The 25,064-nt window shown below is 45.0% G+C and overlaps 1 protein-coding gene across 1 annotated transcript in view; it reads left to right on the top strand.

Annotated features, from left to right (window-relative positions):
* Window positions 1-25,064, top strand: part of LOC126203468 (protein HIRA) — a 242,211-nt gene that overhangs the window by 167,629 nt on the left and 49,518 nt on the right. The window contains exons 13-15 of the mRNA XM_049937786.1: window positions 19,654-19,830; window positions 20,811-20,916; window positions 21,009-21,131. Of these exons, the coding sequence (XP_049793743.1) occupies window positions 19,654-19,830; window positions 20,811-20,916; window positions 21,009-21,131 (406 nt within the window). The remainder of the gene's footprint in view (window positions 1-19,653; window positions 19,831-20,810; window positions 20,917-21,008; window positions 21,132-25,064) is intronic.

Genomic DNA, 25,064 nt, shown 5'->3' with positions numbered 1-25,064 from the left:
TGAATAACCCTTCCCCAGGGGAAGCCTCAGACTCGCCAACATCTTCTTGTACCACGGAAATGACCATACAGCAGTGGCAGCTGTCTGAATGTGGTCTCTTATTTTGGCAGCAGTCAGCACATTACGATTCACCAATTGAGTCATCCTGTAAATAGCTAGACTGTCATTCCGTCGTAATCAGAGATGCAGGTGGGATCACCACACATTGAGACTGAGGCTTTCTGAAACGGTCGTATTTAAGCTGGACATAATGTCATCAAGGCTGGTGATATGGTCATTTGCTCTCATTATCTGGAGATGATAGCAGACTTGCTCCCAACATGGTGTCTCAGTTATTGTCAGTTCCCCTTGCCTTCATATTTTTCTTCAGTGCAATAATGCCTTGAATAAGCTAAGCTTAGATGTTACATATTATGGCTCCATATTGCAAGACTCTCAGAGTAACACATCAGGTGCTGTCATATTGCATTATTTGCATGTATTAATTATGGCTCGGCTCAGTGTGGAAATGTGGTGCCTTGCCTTCTGGAACAGTGCATTCTGAATAGGTATGTGTGCAGATGTGGAAATGGATTAATAATTGTGTGAATAATTGGAAAAACTTTGAAGATAATTTATGAATATGTGCATAATCTTGGGTAAACTTTAACTTTTAACAATATTAACAGGCCATTAATATCATTACATTCAAGGTCAATAGACATAATTTGCATTACATACTGCTGCTTCCAGTAGTATGCGGTACCCAGATAATCACTGCAACCATTGAAATTGTTGATCTTCACATTAATTCCATTGTGTTTAGCCTCGATTGTGACATCTAGATAAAGGAATGCTCTTTCGGATACTGTGTAAATTTTTGTTGTCTGCACCGAATCTCTTGATGCAGGATCTTGGCGGCAAGTGAAATAATGATTTGAACTCTTAACCGTGTGAGCAAATATTCTTTTTCTAATAATTTATCATAATATTTTAATGAATGGTTAAAATACACATTTTTAACGATGCTGGTACGACAGAAGCAAGCATACGTCTGTATGCTACCACTTTCTGAAACAAAAAGATGAAGATACATGAATTAATAAATTGAAGAGCATATTTCTTACTTTGTTTCATACAGGTATTGAACGATGTATCAAAACATTATCCAATTCATTCAGTTTACATATAGCTTATATATAAGAAAAGAAAAGAAAAGAAAAGAATAATATGATTCAATACAATTCCTTCTGTGCCCCAGATACTGCTTGTGACATAAGATATGAGCCAGCTCTGATGATCTGCCGTCTGTGTCAAGTCACAACTTTAAAAATTTGTATGTACACCCCAGGAGTCAGACCTGCTATGCAACAGAATGTAAAAGCTAAATGTACCTAAAATAAGAATACTACAGAGTCATAAAAACTTTTTTTTATTTGTGTAAATAGGGAGGGGTTGAGATATTTAAATTAACAGGAATGTTGGACAGTAGTACCATCATCTCATGGTGCCATGTTTACTACTTGGGATATTGAGAGTGGTCTCATGGCTACATGATACCTCTTGTGGGTGAAATGGTACCGATGGAAGATAGGTAAGCATCAGCTCAAACTTGGGTCTGCCACGTTTGCCTTTTTGAAAGATGTCAAAATACCAGTTTAATGTGATGTTTCGTTCTTTCAGTGAGTGTTGTGGCTCTCTCTTACTGTGAACAAAGATTTCCATTCCTTGCAATATGTTTAAAGTGTACCTTTTTGTTCTCTTATGTAAAATTTCTAAATTGCCATGTATTGTCCCACTTTATGTTTATGTGAGCTCAGATGATTACTGAAAGGATTTCCGTTCATACGTGTACTTTTTTATTGGACAGCAAAATTTCTGCATGTTTCACCAACTTAAAATTTGTTGCAGTCCTGACAATTAATTTTATACTTGCCCATAAATTTGTTAAGTGTCTCGCTGATTTTATGTCATATTCCTGATTTTCCTGTATTACCAAAGCCTAAATTCACTTTTAACTATTAGCAATTTGGTGTGAGTGAGCGCACTTTTTGTCATGAGCCTTCTTTCTTCTGCTTCTTCTTTTTCTTTGTTTGTAGTATGGTCCTTTCTTTTCTTTTAATTACTTAAACATGTTCTTGACACTATTGTTCTTATATTCATTGGCCTTCGCTACTTCTGTAAGTATGCTAAGCAGTTTCTGCATTTCTTTATTTTTAAACAGAAATGGTAGGCTCCTATGGACAACTAATCTAAAACAAGCTCTTTGCAGCTTTTGTGATAGTTAGAATTTTCTGTGATTATACCGTATCTGTGTTAATGGTTTTTTGAACACTCCAAATAAATATTTACCATCTTTTGTGGTCAGTAATATCACACAAAAATTGGTAAGCTCTGATTTGTATGAATTTTTTTAGTACTGATTTCATACAATAATGGAAAATCTTAGTTGGAATACAACTGAATAAGCAATGATATTGAGTAGCTGATAGAAGAAACTGAACATCAAATATGTTTCCAGTCACTCATGAATACTCTCACTTCATTGTAAAAGACAATGGATTGATTCTAAGGCCTTACTCACTTAGGTATCTAGCCATACTAATTTAATGCACAATTATTGTGTATTGTGTGAAACAGTATCTATATTACTAAATGGCTAAAATGGTCATCAGGTCCCAATTACTGTTACCAATCTTACGGAGTTCAGGGGCAACCTTGGCTGACATTTTGAACTAGAGAACAGTTGTTTTGATTTACATCCATACACATTTGATAAAGTAATTTAATATAGACAGTATCTGGATGGTATTGTACTACTTTATAAAAGTGATACAATGAAGTGTGTACTGTAGGTTGTTCATCTCGCAACCCTGTTCATCCCCCCCCCCCCGCCCCCCCTCGCAGGGGTCTTGCCACTCTTTGGCAGGTTCGTGCTTGGCTACCATGTGGCTCAGCCTTTGCAGCATCTTCTCCCTTCTGTGCTGCATGTGTATCCTCTTGCTACTCTTTTTCTCCACCCTTGTGGAACATGTCTGGGGTGATATTGGGAATGTTCCACAATGTCCATCACTGACATAAGAAGTCTCACCACTGTCTTTCATTCTCTTTTTCTTTCTTTGTTTACCTTCTCCTATCCTTCCTCCACTTTGGCATTTGAGGTTCCTCTTTTTCTTCTTCGTCCCTGTGTGCTCCTGAAGGCCGGCCCACACGTCTTATGCATAACAGGTGACTGGGTAACGCGTAATTCCCAGCCCAGGTTGACAGGTAGGGTTCGCCTGTATCCCCTGGTACAGACCTGGCCTGGGAAGGGGTGGTTGCCTGAGCTGCTACCTTCCCAAATTGCCGATTGGTCCCTCTGTCTGCTGTTTGGGAGGTGTGACCTGAGGTGTGAACAATCACCTATGGCAGGTGCCCCCCTTTATGAAGGGGGGCCCCAGTTGGAAGGAGTGCGCCATTGGAGACACTGGCAATCATGGGGGATTTTCTCACCATGAGCCAATCATATTCACAATCAACCTCTACGAAATGTAAATGGAATGACACTAACAGTTCAAAGACCCTTCCAGTGACACCACAGTTCCTCTTGGTTTCACGTACTGAAGACGGTCAGTCATTCGCAACGGGAAATTCATTTATCATTCAGAAAGGGATTAATGCAGTTGCTGGGCCTGTGAAATCCTTCTCTCATTTACAGAATGGCACTTTGCTTTTGGAGACTACTACTGATTCTCAAGCACAACAACTATTTGGCTCTTCACTTATCCACTGCTATCCTGTTCATGTTGAGGCCCATAGAACTCTGAATTCTTCCCGTGGTGTTATTTACACTATGTCGCTCAATGGTTTGACTGAGGTTGAAATCCAAACATACCTCTCCGATCAGGGTGTCATTGCCATCCATCGGGTGATGAAAAAGGTAGATTCCTCCTCAGGGCCCAAATACACTCTTTTTCTCACCTTTGATAGATCGGTGCTTCCGTCCAAGGTCAAAGCAGGCTCTGAAGTTATCACAGTGTGACTGTACATTCTGACCCCAATGCACTGCTACCAGTGTCATCATTTCAACCACACTCAAATGTCTTGTCGACACCCCGCCAAATGTGTAACGTGTGGTACGGATGAGCACAAGGGCGATTGGCTGCCTCCTCCTCCCTGCTGTATCAACAGCAATGGCGACCATGCCACCTGCTCTCGAGCTTGTCCCGTGTATATCGATGAACAGGCTGTCCAGGAGATATGGGTAAAAGAAAAAGTTCCTTACCCGGTCAACAAGTCATCAAACTCTCGCCTCAAGGGGCGAAGTCACCAGCTACACAACCGGCGGGCCAGAAAGGGCATGAGTAGTACTCCCTTGAAGACTTCATACATCACTCCAGTCAACCAACACATGAGTCTTCCTCTTCTAACCATAAAGGCTCAAAGAAGTCCAAGAAAGGCAAACTTTCCTCTCCTTCGCCAACTTGAAGATCCTCTTTGATGGTGTCGCCACATGTTACCTATGCCCGGCCAGCCTCCATGTGGCCAGTGCACCCCACCAACTGTTTTTCTTCATTCGACTCCACAGACTGACAGCACAGGATAGGCAAAGCTTCTGTGGACCTCATGGAGCAGGGTTCTCCTGCCTCTGTGCTCTGTAGCAGCGAGTCTTTGCAAGCTGGCACTTGGCAGCCACAGAGGTGACACTCCTTCATTTTTTCCTCATGACTCTCCTCCAATGGAATATTTGCAGCCTTTGATCCAACAAAGAGGATTTACAGCTGCTTGTAGAATCACAGCGACCCCTTGTACTCTGCCTTCAGGAAACAAAATTGTGTCATCATTCGTGTTTCTTGACAGTCTGTTTTGACCTTCCCCCTGAGGTCGACATTCCACTTCGTGTGGGAGTCACGCTCTGTTCATATGGGATGACATTCATAGTCAACCCATCTCCCTGACTGCCTGTCTTCAAGCTGTTGCAGTTTTCCTTCCTCACCTGACATTTTCCCTTTGATCCATTTACATCCTTCCGTTGTTCGATGTCACCAGGGCAGACTTCCTCCAGCTTATTGGGCAGCTACCTCACCCATTTCTGCTTCTCAATGACTTCAATGTGCACCATCTCCAAGAACCTGTCGGATATGTCCTCTTGGCAGACCTTCGTAATCAATTTAACCTCTTCTGCCTTAACATGGGAGTACCCACAATCCTTTCTGACTCCTCGCACACCTGTTCCCATTTGGACCTATCCTTCAGCAGTGCCCAGCTAGCCCATTTTCTCGAGTGATCCATTCTTTCTGACACCTACTCGAGTGACCATTTCCCGTGTGCTGTCTGTTTTCTTACACCTACCCCACCTGCATGCACACCCAAGTGGCAGCTTACTAAGGCCGACTGGTGGCTGTACTCCTCCCTGGCGACCTACTACAAACACCATTTCCCCAGTTGTGTTGACCAGGTGGACTACCTTACAAACATTATCCTTACCACTGCAGATCCCCCCACTTCCTCTTCACCACGCTGTGTCCTGCTTTCTTGGTGGACTGAGGCATGCCACTATGCGATTCGCATACAGACTTACTCTCCACATTTTTGACAGTCATCCTATGATGGCAAACTGGGCTCATTATAAACATGCTTGCACAGTGTTATCGTGTTATTCGGGACAGCAAAAAGCTAGCTGGATTGCATTCAGTAGTTCTTTTAACAGTGCCACTCCCTCTCTGTTGTGTGGGCTAACCTCCAGCGGCTCTTTGGGACCAAGATTCATTCTCCAATTTCCGGCCTGACAGTAGCTGATGATGTCATCATGGACCCTATTGGTATCTCCAACACCTTGGACAGCCATTTTGTGGAAATTTCTTGCTCTTCCCACTGTCACCCTGCCTTTCTCTATAGAAACAATCAGAGGAGGCTTGGGCGTTATCATTCTCTTTTCAGAATTGTGAGTACTACAATGCCACCTTCACTATGAGGGAGCTAGATCATGCTCTAACTTCATCTAATCCTTTGCCCCAGGGTTAGACGCTTTTCACATTCAGATGCTGCAGCACCTTTCTCTTGCAGACAAGCACTTGTCTGCTTCATATATACAACTGCATATGTGCAGTCGGCACATTTCCCAGACACTGGTATGAAGCCACTGTGATACCAATAACTAAGTCCAGTAAGGGCAAACACCATCCTTCTAGCTACCGCCCCATCTCTCTCACCAGCTGTGTTTGCAAGGTGATGGAATGTACAATTCATGGCTGGCTGGTATGGTGGCTCAAGTCTCGCAATTTACTAACCACTGCACAGTGTGGACTTTGAGCACACCGTTCTGCAGTTGACCACTTTGTCCACACATGACATGGAATGGTTTTCTGTGGAAATCCCAGACTGTGGCCATGTTTTTCAATTTGGAGAAAGCCTACGACACTTGCTGTAGGACTGGTATCCTCTGTACTCTCTGCATGTGGGCCTTTCATGGCCACCTGCTCCGCTTCCCTAAGAAATTTTTAAGATACAGAGTTTTCATGGTCCGTGTGGGTTCTGCCATGTCGGACACCATTATCCAGGAAAACAATGTGTCTCAGGGTTCCGCCCTTAGCATCCTCCTCCTTGCTATCGTCATTAACCCTATAATGGCCTGTCTCCCATTGGTCATCTCCGGCTCCCTTTTTGTTGACAATTTTGCCATCTATTGCAGTTCTCCTCAGACCTGTCTCATTGAGGTGGCATCTTCAGCGATGTCTTGATCATCTTTTACTCACGGAGTGTCAACAATAGCTTTCATTTTTCCACTGACAAAACCATTTGTATGAATTTCTGGCAGCACAATTGATTTATCCCACCCTCTTTACATCTTGGGCCTGTTGCTCTTCTGTTCGTTGAAACTACGAAATTCATGGGGCTAATGCTCAATAGGAAACTCTCTTGGTCCTCCCACGTGTCTTACCTGGCAGCCCGCTGTACATGGTCCCTTAATGTCCTACATGTCCCCAATGGTACTTCCTGGGGTGCCAATCGAACCACGTGTCTCCATTTGTACCAGTCCCTTGTCCATTTGAAACTAGACTATGGGTACTTTGTTTATGCATCTGCACATCCGTCCCTCTTGTGCTGTCTCAATGCTATCCCCCATCGTGGCATCTGTTTGGCCACTGGTGCCTTTTACAGTAGCCCGATTGAGAATCTGTATGCTGTAGCTGCTGACCTAGTGCTGTCCGACCAATGTGACTTTCTCCTCAGTAGGTATGCATGCCATTTGTCTGCCAATTGTGACCACCCATCCTACGCCTCCTCCTTCGATGACACCTTTGATCGCCATATGGGGCGTGACCTTCTCTGTTACCTTCTGGAGCTCACTTTCAGCTCTTACTCCGGCAGCTTAACTTCTCACTCTCTGCAACTTTCCCGGTAGGTGTGAACCCGTCACCACCTTGGCTTCGCGGCCTGTGGTCACCTTGGCCTTCATTCGCTTCCTAAGAACACTACACCAGCCTTGCTCTATCACCTTCAATTTCACAACCTTCACATGGAACTTCGCGACTGTACCTTTGTGTACACTGATGGCTCTCGGACTAACTGTGGTGTCGGGTATGCCGTCGTCATTGGCTTCGAAGTTTTTCGGTATTGGCTTCCAGCACACTGCTCAGTATTTACAACAGAGCTGTTTGCCCTGTATCAAGCCATGGAGTACATCCGGCAACACAGCATTTTCAATGTGTCATCTGCTCAGACTCTCTCAGCACCCTTCAAAACCTGTGTGCACTATACACTGCCCATCCCTTAATGCAGCAGGTCCAGGAAAACTGTCGTTTGCTCACTGTGCTATTTATGTGGGTTTCTGATCATGGCAGACAGGTTCCTGGTCATGTCAGTCTGATAGGAAACGAGGCTGCTGACGCTGTTGCCAAGGCTGCAGTCCTCGTGCCTTAGTCCACTATCTCTTGTATTCCCTCCGATGGTCTCTGTGCTTCTGTCTGTCAGGAGGTGGTGTCACTTTGGCATCGCCACTGGTCCTCCCTTCATGGGAATAAGCTACATGTTATTACCCCTCTCCCAGCAGCTTGGACGACCTCCTCTCAGCCTTCCCACTGTGAGGAGGTCATTTTCACTAGGTTGTGTATTGGGCACTCCTTTTTAGCCATTGTCATTTGTTAAGTGGTGCTCCCCCACTAGTTTGTACATATTGCACCAAAGTTTTACCTGTCCACCATTTCCTGATGGAATGCCCATTTTTAACCATTTATATTCCCACTTGGGTTTGCCACCTGAGTTATCGGGCATTTTAGCAAACGCCACATGGGCTGTCGACCATGTTTTATTTTTTTACCCGTCATAGCAATATGGTGAAGGCCATTTAAAATTTAGTTATGAACCTCCATTTCTTTATGGTCTGTTTTATAGACCTTTCTCCACATTCCTGATTTTAGCTGTCTTCTCTTACATGGATTGGGATTGATGTGTGGTCACTTTTAAACTCCTCTCTGTCTTCTGTTCTATAGTTTTGACAGGGGCGTGAATGACCCTAGTTGTTTCGATGCCCTAAAACAAAACAAGCAAACCAACCCTGTAACACTGTCCATTACATTCATATGATTTTCCAGGCCCTTTCCCATCTCTGACAGAATTATAATGTCAGTGACAGACCTCAAGAGGTGTTATTTCTTCTCACTGAACTTCATTTCTCTTCCCCAGATTTCTCCTTGTTTTCCTGTACTATTTTCTCGGTGTACAGATTGAATAACATCATGGATAGGCTACAGTCTTGTCTCACTCCTTTTTCCAACTACTGCTTCTCTTTCATGTCCTTAAACTCTTATAACTGGACTTTGATTTCTGTACAAGTTGGAGATAACCAATCACATGCTTTGTTTTATTGTCAAAAGCTTTCTTTACATTAGCAAATGCTATAAGTATAGCTTTGCCTTTCTTCAACTTGTCTTGTAGGATAAATCATAGATAGGGTCACTATTGCCTTGCATATTCCTATATTTGTCCAGATCTTCCCTGAGAATTAGCCATTCTTGTGTAAATTGTCTGTGCCAGTATTTTGCAACCATGACTTTCTAAACCGATGGTTCATACTTGTCAGCACCAACATTTTTTGAACTGAAATTATTCTTGAAATCTGAGGGTATTTTGCCTGTCTCATATATCTTGGACACAAAGCCCATAGTGTTGCTATGGCTGGCTGTCCTAAGTATCTTAATAATTCCAAGAAAATGTTGTGCTCTGTCAAATTCTTTTCACAATATCATATCTCATCTTCCTCTTTCATTTATATAATATTGTATTCAAGTTTGTTTCCATTGCCTAACTCCTGTAACATATTCTTTCAAACTTTCCTTCAACCTTTCAATCTCCAATTCTTTGCTTAGTTCTGGTTTCCTGTGTGAGATTTTAATAATCATACAGGTGCTTCTCTTTTCTTCAAAGATCTGCTGAATTAGCCTCTTTGCAACATGTATCAACCTTAGCATTTCTCTTCTAACCATTTATGTTTTACCATTTAGCACTTTCTGTCAATCTCAATTTTTAGATGTCTGTATGCCTTTTTGCCTATTTTGTTTGCACCATTTTCTCCTTTGATCAGTTAATTTCAGTATCTCATTTGTTACCCAAAGATTTCTACCATGCTTTGTCCTCTAGACTGTTTGACCCCCTGCTGCCCTTGCTATTTGAAATGATGGTTCAGCAGTAGCAACAGGCTGAGAAGTGGAAGTGTGTGAGGATTGTGGGGGTGCAAATATGTTTAAATGGTCACACAACTTTCATCAACCTTTTCTTCTTGGTTACAGTTATCAAATATCAATAAAAGCAATCCCAAAAAGATGTGTATCAAAATGACATAGTAACCACAAAAACTGTAACGTCTTCCTTTTAAATTCTCAGATCAACTGGGCAAAAGTCTTCTGTGAGTGGGGTCATTTCAGTTAACAGTAGAATTAAATCACACTTCGTACGTACATTACAAAAAAATCCATGAAGTAATTGAGCTCTAGGTCGAACATCTCAAAATCCTCAAAAAGAAAGGGAGAGGATAGAAATGAAACTGACACGCTTGGTAACCACACTTATGAATTAAGATAAATAACATTGCTGGGAGGCACAGTCAGACAATTCATTCTAAACTGTTGTACAGTATTTCGTACGCAACTGTAAGGGGAGATGGGCTACAGAGTGGTGCAGCATCTGTCGTCCTAGGGAAGTGGACAGGAGCAGAAATCTCCATAGGGGCTCAGCATTCATTTGCTGAGTACAGGATTGGCGACCCCAGGGTTCCTGAGCTCTGGGTATGCTTCAGCGACCACTGAGTGGCGCAGTGGTGGAATGTTGTCTGTTTCGGAGAACGGGGGTTTCAGCTTCACCGCCTGGACCATGAGGAAGGTATACACACCTTCATAAAAAGCCCCTCAACCTCAAGGTGTGCTACATATTGATGAGGTGAATGGATGTTGAGGTAAAACAGTCTCTAGTGGGAAACCTCTGGGGCACCTGCTGCCCCTCCCCCAGTTGTACAAGGCTTGCTCAGGCATGTAGGGCTCCGCCTGAGTTGACGGTTGTTACCATAGCATCTTGTGGGATCCTATGGAACAGTCTCATCAAACTACTACTACTGACGGGGCGGGTGTACCGCCAGGTAGTACTTACACCTAATCCTCAAAGAGAGCTCGGTTGGTCAGTCCTCCTAAAAAGAAGTCCCAGAATTGTAGTAACGAGAGCATTAGTGTGCCATAACACTTTCATTGTAATCAAGCGAACAGAGGGAACCTTTGAGAAGATATCCCCTTTGTATGTTCACAAGGCATTGGAAGGTATTTCTGGGTCTCTAAAAAGTGTCAAACAACTTCGTAATGGAACACTTCTAGTTGAAACTGCTAATTCAAATCAGATATCTAAGCTTCTGGGATGTAAGGCCTTAGGTGACTACCCAGTTGAGATGGAGTTGTATAACACCCTTAACTTTAGTAAGGAGTGGGCACCTGCTCTGATATAATGGAGGTGGACCCTGTGGAATTACGTGAAGAATGGAAAAATATGGGCATCACGGAAGTGCAGAACTAGATGAGGAGAGTCAAAGGCAAATTGGAAAAATTGGCAACATTTATTGTAACATATAGTACCCAGGAATTACCTGAACTTATCCTTGCAGGCTGTATCCATCTTAACATTCAACCATTTGTTCCTAATCCAGTGGTATGCTAAAAATGTCAACGATTTGGCCATACCACTGTGAGATGTAATGGGCAGGCTAAGTAGCAACTGTGGAGGTTCAGCTCACAAATCAGGCAATTCTTGTACACTTCCTCCAAAATGTGTAACCTCCTCCGGGGATCACCCAGTATGGAGCAGAAAGAGTGAGATTTACAACAAGAAAAGTAAAATTCAGCAGTTGAAAGTCAAGAGACGCATACCTTATGGTGAAGTTAAAAAAGCTATCAAAGCTATGCAACTTCCGGGTTTTGCTGCTTCTTCTTGCATCAGCCCTTAAGACACCAATTGTTAAGTGTGATGCCTTCACACAAACTCAGACTACAGATTCCAATGTGAGCACATGCACTTGTCGGTTAACGTGTGGGGAAATGCTACATTTGAAGCAGAAGTCATTTGGTAACTGTCAGCAATGGGCTTACCACCTAAGCCACATACCACTACTGCCCATCAGAAGCCAACTAAGCCATCCCCACAACCCAAGCAAACAGCTCCTCCCATAAGTAAAGAAAAACATCCTTTGAAAAGTAGTTCCAGATCCATGAAAGTGGTAGTTAAACCTTTAGATTGATTAGCTCTCTCTGTCTCTGATGGGGGACTCTGCTCTTGAGGATATGGATTTCCAGCTACAGGAACCAGAGAGTCGGGAACCAGCAAATGTTCCCTCTGATCTCCGCTGTAAATCACTACTTCCGAGGAAGAAAGATAAGAACAACCTTCACTAAACAGTGGCCTCCACAGGGACATTTGTGTTGCAATGGAATTTAAATGGATATCACTCGCATTTGAAAGAATCACAGGTTCTGGTCCAGGAAAAACTAGTCTGCATCTGCTTACTTCCACAGGTCCTGCCTTTTGAAGTTTTATAGCGCATTTGTTCAATCACATTTAGAGTATGGCAGCATAGTCTACGGATCAGCCCATACTTCCTACTTCAAGATGTTAGACACTGTCCACCATGAAGACATTTGGATACCAACTGGTGCCTTTCAGACCAGCCCACTTCAGAGTCTGTGTGCAGTGGCTGGTGAACCACCACTTGGATTCAGTGACATATCCTTTTGGCTCAGCAGGTGCTGAAAATCTCAGAATCACCTCAGTCATTGGCATTTAATGATGTGGGCCAACACACCTTTGAATGGCTGTTGAGGAATCGGCCCCATGCGACGAAGCCATTTGGGAAACATGCTACAAACTGTCTCAAGGATCTGGATATCAAACATCAAAATACACACCCAGGGATGGAATGCATTGCCGCTTTGATGTCTTCAGAGGCCCAAAGTGATTTTAAGCTTGACACAGTACAAGAAAACTTGTACTCCAGATTATGTTTTTACAACTTTGTTTTTGTCCACTCCAAGTATGTACCAAAGTTTCATCACAGTTTATACAGATGGATTCCAGCAAGAGAATGTCCTCAGTTGTTCTGCTGTTTTCTCTGATAGGGTTTTTAAAGTATGTCTTCCGGAAGAATTTACAAATTATGATGCGGAATTATATGGCATTCCAATGACACTAGAGAGCGTTTACAGACACCACTGTACAATACTTCTTGTCTGTTCCAACTCACTTTGTGCACTCCAAGGACTTCACCAAATGTATCCAGTAGACCATATGATTCAGCTCGTCCATGACTCCTTATAGCAGCTCCAACATCATGGCAAGGAGGTGATCTTTTTGCTGGGTACCTGGCCACATTGGGACACAGGGAAACGACATGGCTGATAAAGCTGCAAAGGAAGCATGTCGGCATGGTGCTGTCCATCAATATCCCATCCAGTTGCACACTATCATCCCATTTTCTGATAGACGCATCTTGTGTCAGTGGGAGACTGAATGGTTGCAGGTGACAGAAAACAAACTGCACTCACTCAAATCAACCACACAGGCATGGCAGACTTTGTCAGCCTCAATGCTGGAAGGAGGTTCTGCTTACCAGACTGCACATTGGACATAGCCCCTTAACACATGGCTTCCTTCTCCAGTGGGAGGATCCACCACTCTGTGAAATTCATGGCATGCCACTTTCAGTTCGGCATATTTTGGCAACATACGTATTATATACTGATATTAGGGCGGCCCTTAGTCTCGATGGAGATCTGCCCACCATCCTCGCAGATGCCGATTCCTGCGGTGAAATTTTATGAACTGTCAGGCCTCATCCCTAAATTGGTGGTGAAGGGAGGCAGACTTTAGTACATTATAAACTGCTCCACATGTGGGATCAGCCTTCATCCCCACCCATGAGATTAGCATGCTGACTTTTCATCAGGGCGCTGATAACTATGATGTTGAGCGCCCCTCACCTCGAATCATCATCATCATCATCATCAGGAGCAGAAATTAACAGTGAACATGTAAATACAGTAAAAAGAAGTTTTACTTAATTTGTAACTTTCTTCAAGTGTTGTGAAGAAACTTTACAAAAGAATAAACAGTAGTAAAGTCCAGCTAAGCTGTTACAAGAAGAAAAAAGCATTGTGCAGTGTGAGCCTCTTGCTGCTAACACACAAGTGAACTTTCAAAGGCTGACTAACACTGAAGACTGTGATTGAAACTGGGCAGTGCAGCTGCCACCAGCCATCCTATATCATGGCAGCAGAAGATACTCTTAGTCACAGCCACTGAAGGCATGGCTCAGCAGATGCACATCATTGGATCTGACAGATCCTCATGCAACTGCTATTGACATCTGTTGAAAATGTGTGTTTCTGTTTCTGACTGTGAGATGCCAGGAGTGTAATGTCACTATGTGGTTTTGCAACACTCCCCCCAAACCATCTAACCATCACTGTGTACTGTGGATGAGCGAATGATAACTGGCTGGAGGGCTGGTTGCACGTGAGGAGACGGGAGCCAAACTGAAGGCTGGCGCTGAGTACCTGCCCATGCCCCAGCATACGCTCAGCCTGCCTGGGAACATCACCCAAAAAAACAGGCAGGGAGGATGTACCCACATCCAGAGGCAGAACAGCAAATGAAGACAGAGCACCTCAACAGCTGCAAAGGGCTCTGTAGTGGCATGTGGGACAGCTGCCAGGAAGAGGGTCCCATTCCCAGGCAGTGGTGGCTGTCAAGTAGTGATGTCCATAGAAGGGCATTGACTTCCATTGGCTCCAGGACTGGCACTGATGACGTGGGGTCCCCAGGAGCTGGATGCAATGCGGGCTGCTGCATCCAAGTGGGCATGGAATGTGAAGCACAAAGCTTGCAGCAGGATCAAACAATTTACATAGAAGAATTTGATTGTGATGGCACCTGAGCAATCCTTTCAGTTCTTGCAGTAAAAACATATAATGTCCAAGAAGTCATACTATGATACCATGCTACCAGTGCCTCCATGCACCATACAATCTGTAAAACACCATACCATATCATTAGTGTGATACTTTGCCTCAGTGGGTGGAATGGGCATCACTCGCTGTGGCAGGTGCAGCAAATAAAGCAAAGTGTGGTGGTGCTGTCCACATACCAACTCTGCCGGTGGTTGTCTGTCGTGTGATGGGGAATGGTAGAAATAAAAGAATAGCAGCAGAGTTAGATCCCGTGTGTGAGAGGTATGAAGTTTGTCCATCCATTGCGTAGATGTTTGTACACAGCAATCAGCTTCACTGTTGTATTGTGGGTGGAATGATGCACTCATGGTATTTGATGGCGGAGGTGGTGCAAAACTGTTCACACTCGGTGCAAATAAATTGAGGTCCATTGTCAGACGTAATCACGGTAGGCAATCACTCGAGGCAGAAGATCGATGCCAAGGCCTGGATTGTGGAGCGAGTCATCATAGTAGAGAGCATAGGAACCACAAAGGGAAATTTGCTGAAATCGTTAGCGAAGATGAGCCAACGTGTATTCCAGTTAGGACCCCTGAAATCTAAGTGCATAAATCACCAACGTGCTTGTGGTTTGGTCATTCAAAGAACTGCTGAAACACTGCTGACTGATGTTCAGCACAGGATTGGCACTGAGAAGTCATTTGTTCAATATGCGCATTGACTCTGTGCCAAGTGCAGTAACGCCACACCAGCTGCAAGGTGCGAATGATGCCACAGTGGGCATGGTGTAGCAAATGAAGTGTGTCAGAGTGGAGAGCCTGGGGAATGACAACATATGGTCATTATCCATGCGAATCAAACTGATACCTTGGTGAACGGAAAGTTTTGTGCTGATGGACAGAGTATCAGTGAACCACATAACTACAAATCTTTGGCTGAATGCAGCCAACCAGTGCTGACAGAGTGTGACTGAATCTGCAAATTGGGATCCGCTGCTGCAGCCTGAGCAATTTTCCAGTGGCTAAGTGGAAAGCTATGCAAAGCATATGTGTCTCGTGCGTCAATGTAGCAACAAGATGTTGAGGACTCATTGAATGCTGAATCTGGGCCAACAGGGAGGTGAGAAAAAGCTTCTGTGTTGGCATGCTTAGAAGTGAGCTGATACACAATCTCATATTAGTAATTTGACAAAAGAAGAGCCCACCATTGTAGCTTCTGCACTGTGCGATTTTCGACTGAATGAAAAGGACTAAACAAAGATTGAAGAGGGTTATGGTCAGACACCAAGTAAACTTGTCTGCCATGGAGATTCTGGTGAAACGTAGTTACATGATATACAATGGTAAGAGCCTCCTTTTCAATTTTCAAGTAATTACACTGAGCTTTGGACAGCAACTTTGTAGCAAAGATAAGTGGCCTGTCAACATGACCAAATGTATGCGACGGAACTGCACTAATACCATAAGAGGAAGTATCCACAACCAAGACCTCCAGTTTGGCTGGATCAAAATAAACAAGGCATTGATCACTAATCAAAGCATCTTTCAACTTCTGGAAAGCAATTTACTCCTTTCTTCAATGATTCTTCTATATTTGATCAACTCAGTCAAACAAACATTTTATTGTAATGTTCAGTATAATGACTATCACAAATCTCAACAACAATGAAGTTTTCAAGCAGTGTTTATCTTCTGAGTAAGTCAGTTCAAGGACAGTCTTCATTTGTTCCAGACTTGACAATGTTGTTGACACTCTTGCTCTGAGTAGTTCACTGCACCTTCCAAATGTGTACCAACAAAGCTCCACTCATCAGTCACAGCCAACGAACTTCCTTTTGTATTTTGTTGCTGGTTTTTTGCCACCACATGTCCATATATAGTCCACACCATCTCCACATACAGGTACAAGAGTGCACGCAGTAGATGTTGTTTCTCTTTCCAATCACGTTATATGATAAGGTGGTACCTCAAAACTGTCTGCTATGCTTTTGCAGGAATCTTAATAGTCAAGAATTTGCAGAATCTGTTGCAACGAAGAGTGTGGGTATTTAAGAATTTTTTCCCAAATTCATGAGTTGGCTATACTGCACGTGATGGCATCACAAATCATTGCATCACTGTAGTATTTGCCTCAGTCATGTTTGAATCTACACTGTCTAGTAAGGCCCTGAAAATCAGTCACGCAGTGACGGTATGTCTGTCCTTGTTGCGTACTCAACCTAAATGGTTTGTAACGGGCATCCACCACTTGTACCCTATCCTCGTAACACTTTGTAAGCACCTGTAGTAGGTCTTCATATTTTACAAAGTGGGAAAGAGTTTGGCACACTGCCTATAAGTAGTTACTCCCACCATATTCAAGGACTAAGAATGTTTGTCAGTATCTTGTATGTGATGCAGTGCGATGTGCACATTGAACTGTGCAAGGAATGCATTCCAGTCTTCCTTCATCTTATCAAACTCGCAAAATGGAAGCGCGCGCGTACACACACACACACACACACACACACACACACACACACACACACACACACACAGAGCCGGTGGATGGTGGTGGTGTTGCAATTGTTCCCAACGTCAGTTTTGACCCCATCTCCACCACCTTGGAAGTGATTCACCACTTCAAGCATGTGCATCCTTCGTTGACTCACGCAGCAGGCAATTGTGGCATGGTAGTCATTTGGAACCAAGCAATGCACAAAGACACAAAAACCAATACAAAATTCCACAGGAAAAGAGGGGGTGCAAAAGCAGCAACCATAGAACCTGGAACATAAATAGCACAAGCAAGCAAACACAGGGGACAAAGCATACAAGCCCACAAGTGACAAAAGCAACCAAAAAGACAACAGTAAAGTGAAAAGACAGTGACCTGTGGGAACAAAAACATCTTGTCGCCAGGTTACTTATATACTATTCCTTACACAATGATGAGGAGAGGTGGGTTACAGAGTAGCTGTAGCTGGATAAGAGCAGAAATGATTAAATATGGTTAACAGAAGTTTTACATGACTTGTAGCTGTCTCCAGGAATTGCGAAGACACTTTACAAATGAAGAAACAGCAGTAAAGTCCAGTTATTAGAAGAAGCTAAAGAGCATCGTGTAGTCTGAGGCTCCTGCTACTAGTGCATAAATGAACCATCAGAGGCTGTCTAAGACTGAAGACCATTGAAGACTGTGATTGAGACTGAACCATGTAGCTGTTGCCGGCCATCCTATATCACAACGGTAGGGTACTCTTGTAGATGGAGCTACTGAAGACATGGCTTGGCAGGCGTGCGTCATTGGATACACCGGGCCCCGCATGATGGCTATTGGCGTCTGTCAGAAGCGTCCATTTCTGTAGCCAACTGTGAGCCACTGGTGGGGATGGTATTGATGTGCGATGCCAAATAGACAACAAAAAAGATGGCTGTCAAATATTGGAGTTTCATGTGGGGAGTCTGTCATGCAGGGCACACAGCACAAAGACACAGTCATTGAGTGATCAGTGCTCCGTAAAGTAGGCATTGCTGTCTGCTTGGTGACCTTCCACTCAGCTGCCAACTGGTCTTCTTCAGGCCTAACTCCAAGTTCTGTTTATTTTACTCTTCCAGTCCAGACTACCCATAGTTGCCACTGGACTTCCACTTGTCAACACCAGTGATGCCGATAGTCGGCTCCTTAGATCCCCCATGTCCCCTCATTGCAGTGAGAAAACTGGAAGTTTGGCACTACCTGCTGAGCAGGATGGATCATCAACTGTGGCACAAAATCAGAGCACATATTTAACCTTTCAGAACTACCCACTTGTCTTCTATTGTATTATTTTCCTCTGTTTCAGTCTATCATTGCCTAATACTCCATTTGAAACTGTCAATAATCTCTGGTTCTCTCTTTTCATTCAAGTCTTATCTCATGAACCGTAATTTGCAGTTTGTAATTTGTCATAGCCCACATCTTCATCTGGACATGTTCTGCAGTGTAAAATCTGTTTCAAAATTTCTGCCTTTCTGTTATACCAGCCTTCCCAGCAGCTTCACCTGCAGAAGCATTTGACACATATGTTGAACACATGTTGTCCTGCCCCTCTCTGTGTTCACTTCTTCCTCCCTCTGTCTGTCCACATCATTGTCTCACCTCTATCTATCTCCTCCTCTCCAATCTCTCCTCCTTACCCTCTCTGTGTCCATTACTTCCATCCCCTCCCTCTGCCCATATCTTTCTCCACCTCCCTCTGACCATATCTTCCTCCCCCACTCTTCATCTCCCCCCCCCCCCATTTTTCTATTTCTACCTGCCCACTACCCCTTCCACCTGTCTCATGCATCTCCCCACCTCCCCTTTCTCTATCCATTCCCTCCTCTCCTTGTTCTGTCCATCCCCTCCTCTCCTCGCTTTGTCCATTCTTTCCTCTATCCATCTCAATCTGTACCCTGCATGCACACTAGCATGTGTAGCCCCTTGCAGTACAGTCTTTAAAGCAGGCTGGTAACTACTCCCACAATGCACCTCTCATGCAGGGCAGACTACATATCAGCTTCTTGAAAATCATTTATTTGCTCTGATGTACAGGCCACCATAAAAAGCAGATTGATAAAGCAGGCCGATACCACTGCAACCACGATGGGCAGCCTGTATGCCAGGGGCTGGAACAAACAATTTTTCCTTCTCTTTCTTTTCCTACTATCAAATCGCAGTTTCCCATCACAATCACAATTTTGCCTCCTTTAACTATCTGAATAGTTTATTTTCTCTATCCAAACACTATTTCTGTCTCATTAACATCTATGGAGCTAATGGGCAAATAAACTTGTACTACTTTGGTGGGGATTGACTTCATGCCTATTTCGCCTATGATACTGCTTTCACTATGCTGTTCAGACTATGTCACTCACATTCTTATTTTCTTATGTGTTATTAGACTTACTTTTGCATGTTTCAGTGAAATACAGTTTGTCACCTTTTTCTTTTTTTCATAGCTAATATGGAAATGAAAGCTAATGTGAAGTTGTGATAATGGGTGAAGTATAATTAAAGTTTACTCTATACTATTTATATTATGAACTTTGAAATGTCCAGTCAGAAGTGAGGAGCATATGAGGAGGGATACATTTATATAGAAGATTCAATGTTCTCTTGCAATTTTTAAATGTTGATGTCATTTTCCACAGCCTAAAATCAGAACTGTTGTAAAACACAGTAAACCTGCAGTGGATCCATACTTATTTCGTTGCAGGAAGACGACCTTTCCCGCCTCTCGTGCTGTCAGCGGCTCCATCCCGTTTGGTGCTTTCAGGGCTTCAGCATGTTATGGTTATCACAAGCAATGGCTGCATTAGTGTATGGGACTTTGAGAAAAGCCGTTGCCTCATCAAGAATGAATCGCTGATGCCTATTATGCGTTCTGAACCAGGTACACAGAATCGTTTGCAGTCACTGCAACTTCTTTTTAATTTTATGTTGTCTGGTGTGTTGAAGAGATCAGTTAATTGCTGCCATGGTCTTATTAAAATTACTTGGTAGTTGACTTTTCCAAACCTTGCAACTGAGGTGCTCAACATTACAGTCTTTTCATCATTGCCAGTATGTTTTGGACCTGCGATGAACAGTATCGATTCTTTGGAGTATCAGAAGAGGTGTCTCTAGAACTTTGCATGTATTGCAAGTGTCAAGTATTTTAAAATACGTTTCTAAGGGATTCCATTTACTAAAAAATTACAAAACTGATCATTTTCTTTCATTTTATGGAGTTACAGTGATACAGAACCACCAATAAGTCATAGGGTAGTGAAAATAAACAATAAAGGCTTATGAAGAAGTCTTTAAAAGGAAAAAGAAGACAGCAGATGGCTGCAGTTCATAACATTATGTGCTCTATGAGAGTGGGTAAATTAAAGGTTAACAGCACATCAGCACTGGATAATTTTTAACACAATTTGTAAATATTCTTAAAATGATTTATCACCACTTGAAAAAGCAGGATCCATGCATTTCATGGGAAAAAGCTGACTCATGGCATAAATTTACCATCTCTGTGTTTAGCACTCCAATATTTTCTTCCACATAGTTATCACTTTGGATATATTATCACATTCTCCACTGCTGAGTCACTTTCAATTTACCATTACATGTGTCACCAGACAAAAGTCAATATAATTAACAAAATAAATAAATATAAAATAAAAATTATTGACTGTGGGGGGAATAATTAGAAAACATGAAGAAAATGAAAAGTTTTACTTGTGTTTCAATCATCTGATGTTAAAGGTATGTGGAATGAAGGTAAGTAAACTTTCAGCTTGATATGTGTGCTTCTGCAGTTGTCCTCATTTACTATATCTCAATATTATTTAGGCTCTTATCTTACAGTAATTCTTTTTCCTATCTTTACAGGCTCTGTTGTCACAATTTTGAGTTGTACAGTAACAGAGAAAGGCTGCCCTATAATATCACTATCAACAGGAAAAGCATTCATGTTCTCCAGTGATCTAAGTTGCTGGTAGGAGGAATAGAAATCTCAGATATTTATTTCGGTTGTTTTTTTTATACATCCATGATGACAAAATTTGTGTGCCATGTCTTGTTCACCAGGTTATTAATGGGTGACAGCTTAGATGCAGTCCAGCGCTCTTGTGCTCAGCGTACATTCACTCAGCTGCTGCCACAAGAAAACAAATTGCTTCCACTTGCTTCTTTGCAGTCTCACATTAAAGGGTATGTTGTGAACAAATAAATGTAAACTTCAGTTACTAACAACATTCATATTTTGTTAATATTTGATTTAACTGAGTAAATTCTTCTAGCAGTTTTGCTCAGTAGTTGTTTCATTCTGAAAGCTAAGTTTTTGTCTTTTATTTGGTGAACCATGGACCTTACCAAGGTGTGGTGGCTCATGTGTCACATCTATACAACTTATCATACCATTGGTTCAACCACAATGGAGGGGTATTTATGGAGAGAGCAGACATACTTGTGCTTCCTGAGGGGCAGCTCAGCCATTTCAGTAGTGGCAGAGGCAACAGTCTAGATCATTGGCTGATCTGCCTTTGTAACATCACCCAAGGTTGTGCTGTTACTGCAAAGGACTAAAACAGAGGGGAAATTACAGTCATAATTTTTCCTGATTTAATGATGATGATATCCTCCTGGGTAAAATATCCTTGAGGTAAAATAGTCCCCTATATTGTCCTTCAGGTAGAACTACTCAAGAAGTAGTTGTCATCAGGAAAAACGGAACTGGCATTATTTGGGGTAAAGCATGGCATATTAGATGTGTTAATTGAATCGGTAGGTGGAGAATTCAAAATGAGAAATGAGTAGGTTGAAGTTAGATACGGAGGTAATTAGTGAAGTGCAGTGGCAGGGAGACTAGGACTTCTGGTCAAGTTGGCACAGTGATACATATATAGAAAATCAAGAAGGGATCATGCAGGAGCACGTCCAATAATGAACAAGAAAGTAAGAAAAGTGGTCAACTAATATGAACAGCGTAGTGAGCAAAGTATCACAGTCAACCCAAGCCACAGTAGTACAACTTTATATGCCAACTTGCTCTACAGGTAATGAAATGATTGAAAGAATGTATGATGAAAGTAAAAAGGGAGCCAGAAAGTTAATTGTAATGGGGTACTGGAACTCGATGGTATTCCAGAGGGGGAGAAGAAAAAGTAGTAGGAGACCATGGTTTGGAGGAAAGGAGTGAAAGAGGGAAGTGCTCGGTAGTATTTTTGCACAAGTTTTGCATATGTTGATTGTCACTAACACTTGGTTTAAGTATTATGCAAGAAGATTTTATATATGGATGAGATGTTATGACACTGAAATATTTCAGATTTCAAAAGCAAATGTTAAACTATTAGATTTTTCCTGGGTCAGGTGTAGACACGCCATAATTTATTGGTTATAAACAGCAAATTAAGGCTTAATAAACTGGATAAATTGAAAGAACTTGAGGTTGTTGAGAGTTTCAGAGGAAGCATTAGGCAATGTTTGTCTGAAACAAGGAAAATGAATAAAGTAGAAGACAGAAACTGTGAGTGATGAAAGAGTGAAGGTAAAACAATAATGGAAATTCCTGGATGAGGCAGTATGTAAAATAAAAGAAAGACAACCACTCACCTATAGCAGTTCAATGCATGGAGCACAGTTTCACATGGAAAATACAATTCACACTAGCTTTTGAGTACTAGTTCTTTTTAAAGCAAGGGTACACACATTCACACACACAACCACACAGGCACCCAAAAGCACACTTCCATGCCCACGGTAAGACTGATTACTGATATTCGAGTATTGAAAACAGTTCCTTGTGCCGATGGAGATGGGGAATGGGGTTGGGAAGAACACAAGGTATGGGTAGCGAGAAAGAGGCTGGTCTTTGGACAGATGACTTAGTGGCCACAGAAGATGTAAAGAATATAGAGGATATATCAAAAAGAGGTGTAGGGAGAGGGAGAGGTGTACTGAGGGGAAAAATGGGGAGAGGGGAAAAGGAAAGTAAATTAAAGATGAAGAGGGAGAAAGGGAGGAGAGAGAGAAGGGAGAGGGATTGAGAAAGGGGAAGAGCAGAGAGAGGGAGGGGCATGTGCGAGTGAGTAGTGAGTGCATGATCTAGATGGTAAAGGAGTGGTGTCAACAGTAGAGAGAAGAGAAAAGGCAAAGTGAGGAAAGGGGAACAGGTTAGCAGAGGTTAAGGCCAGGGGGATTTCGGGAGTGCAGGATGTATTAGAAAGACAACAGATTCCCCACTCTTGAAACCCCATCACCCCAAACTTCTTCTAACATGTTACCACTGCCTAACCTATCCTTTCCCCTTCTCTCTTCTGTCGGCATCACACTTCCATCCAATTCATACACTGCCTTCTCCCACTACTCCCCCCCACCATGCAGCCATCACCCCGTCTGTCCCCCTCTCCCCGTCTGTCCCCCTCTCCCCGTCTGTCCCCCTCTCCCCGTCTGTCCCCCTCTCCCCGTCTGTCCCCCTCTCCCCGTCTGTCCCCCTCTCCCCGTCTGTCCCCCTCTCCCCGTCTGTCCCCCTCTCCCCGTCTGTCCCCCTCTCCCCGTCTGTCCCCCTCTCCCCGACTGTCCCCCCATCCCCGACTGTCCCCCCATCCCCGACTGTCCCCCCATCCCCGACTGTCCCCCCATCCCCGACTGCCCCCCATCCCCGACTGCCCCCCATCCCCGACTGCCCCCCATCCCCGACTGCCCCCCTCCCCGACTGCCCCCCCTCCCCGACCCCCCGTCTCCCTCTCCCCGTCTGTCCCCCTCCCCGACTGACCCCCCCTCCCCGACTGCCCCCCTCTCCCTCTCCCCGTCTGTCCCCCTCTCCCCGTCTGTCCCCGTCTCCCTCTCCCCGTCTGCCCCCCTCTCCCCGTCTGCCCCCCTCTCCCTCTACCCCCACCTGCCCCCCTCTGCCTCTACCCCCACCTGCCCCCCTCTCCCACTCCCCCCGACTGCCCCCCTCTCCCTCTGCCCCTGCCTGCCCCCCCTCCCTCTGCCCCGCCTGCCTCCCTCCCCCTTTTCCCCCGCCTGCCCCCCTCCCCCTCTTCCCCGTCTGCCCCCCTCCCCCATTCCCACCGCCTGGCCCCTCCCCCTTTACCCCCGCCTGGCCCCTCCCCCTTTACCCCCGCCTGCCCCCTCCCCCTCTCCCCCGCCTACCCCCTGCCCCCACAAGCCCCCTCCCCCTCTACCCCCCGCCTGCCCCCTCCCCCTCTACCCCCCGCCTGCCCCCACCCCCTCTTCCCTCCTTCTGCCCCCTCCCCCCTCCCCACCTGTACCCCTCCCCACCTGCCCCTGACCCCCTCCCCGGCTGCCCCCTCCCCCTCTCCCTCCGTCTGCTCCCTACCCCTCTCCCCCCGCCTGCTCCCTACCCCTCTCCCCCCGCCTGCCCCCTCCCCGCATGTCCCCCTCCCCGCCTCTCCCCGCTTGTCCCCCTCCCCGCCTCTCCCCGCTTGTCCCCCTCCCCGCCTCTCCCCGCTTGTCCCCCTCCCCGCCTCTCCCCGCTTGTCCCCCTCCCCCCCGCCTGCCCCCTCCCTGCATGTCCCCCTCCCCCCCGCCTGCCCCCTCCCCGCATGTCCCCCTCCCCGCCTCTCCCCACTTGTCCCCTCCCCGCCTCTCCCCCTCCCCGCCTGTCCCCCTCCCCACCTGCCCCTCCCCCTCCCCACTTGTCCCCCTCCCCACCTGCCCCCTCCCCCCCTCCCCGCCTGTCCCCCTCCCCGCCTGTCCCCCTCCGTCTCTCCCCGCCTGTCCCCCTCCCCGCCTCTCCCCCTCCCCGACTGTCCCCCTCTCCCGCCGCCTGCCCCCTCCCCCTCTCCCCCCACCGGCCCCCTCCCCCTCTCCACCCACCTGCCCCCTCCCGCTCTCCCCCCTGATCCCTCCACCATTCCCCCCGCCTCTCCCACTCCCCCTCTCCCCGCCTGTCCCCCTCCCTTTCTCCCCGCCTGTCCCCCTCCCTTTCTCCCCGCCTGTCCCCTTCCGTCCCCTTCCCTTTCTCCCCGCCTGTCCCCCTCCCTTTCTCCCCGCCTGTCCCCCTCCCCGCCTGTCCTCCCTACCACCTACCCCCACCTGTCCTCTCCCCTCTCCCCGCCTGTCAACGCTCCGCGCCTGTCAACGCTCCCCGCCTGCCAACGCTCCCCGCCTGCCAAC

Source organism: Schistocerca nitens, chromosome 9 (genome assembly GCF_023898315.1).
Source record: "Schistocerca nitens isolate TAMUIC-IGC-003100 chromosome 9, iqSchNite1.1, whole genome shotgun sequence".
NCBI lineage: Eukaryota > Metazoa > Arthropoda > Insecta > Orthoptera > Acrididae > Schistocerca > Schistocerca nitens.
The sequence above is the reverse complement of the archived record's forward strand: the minus strand, read 5'-3'. Positions and strand labels throughout refer to the sequence as shown.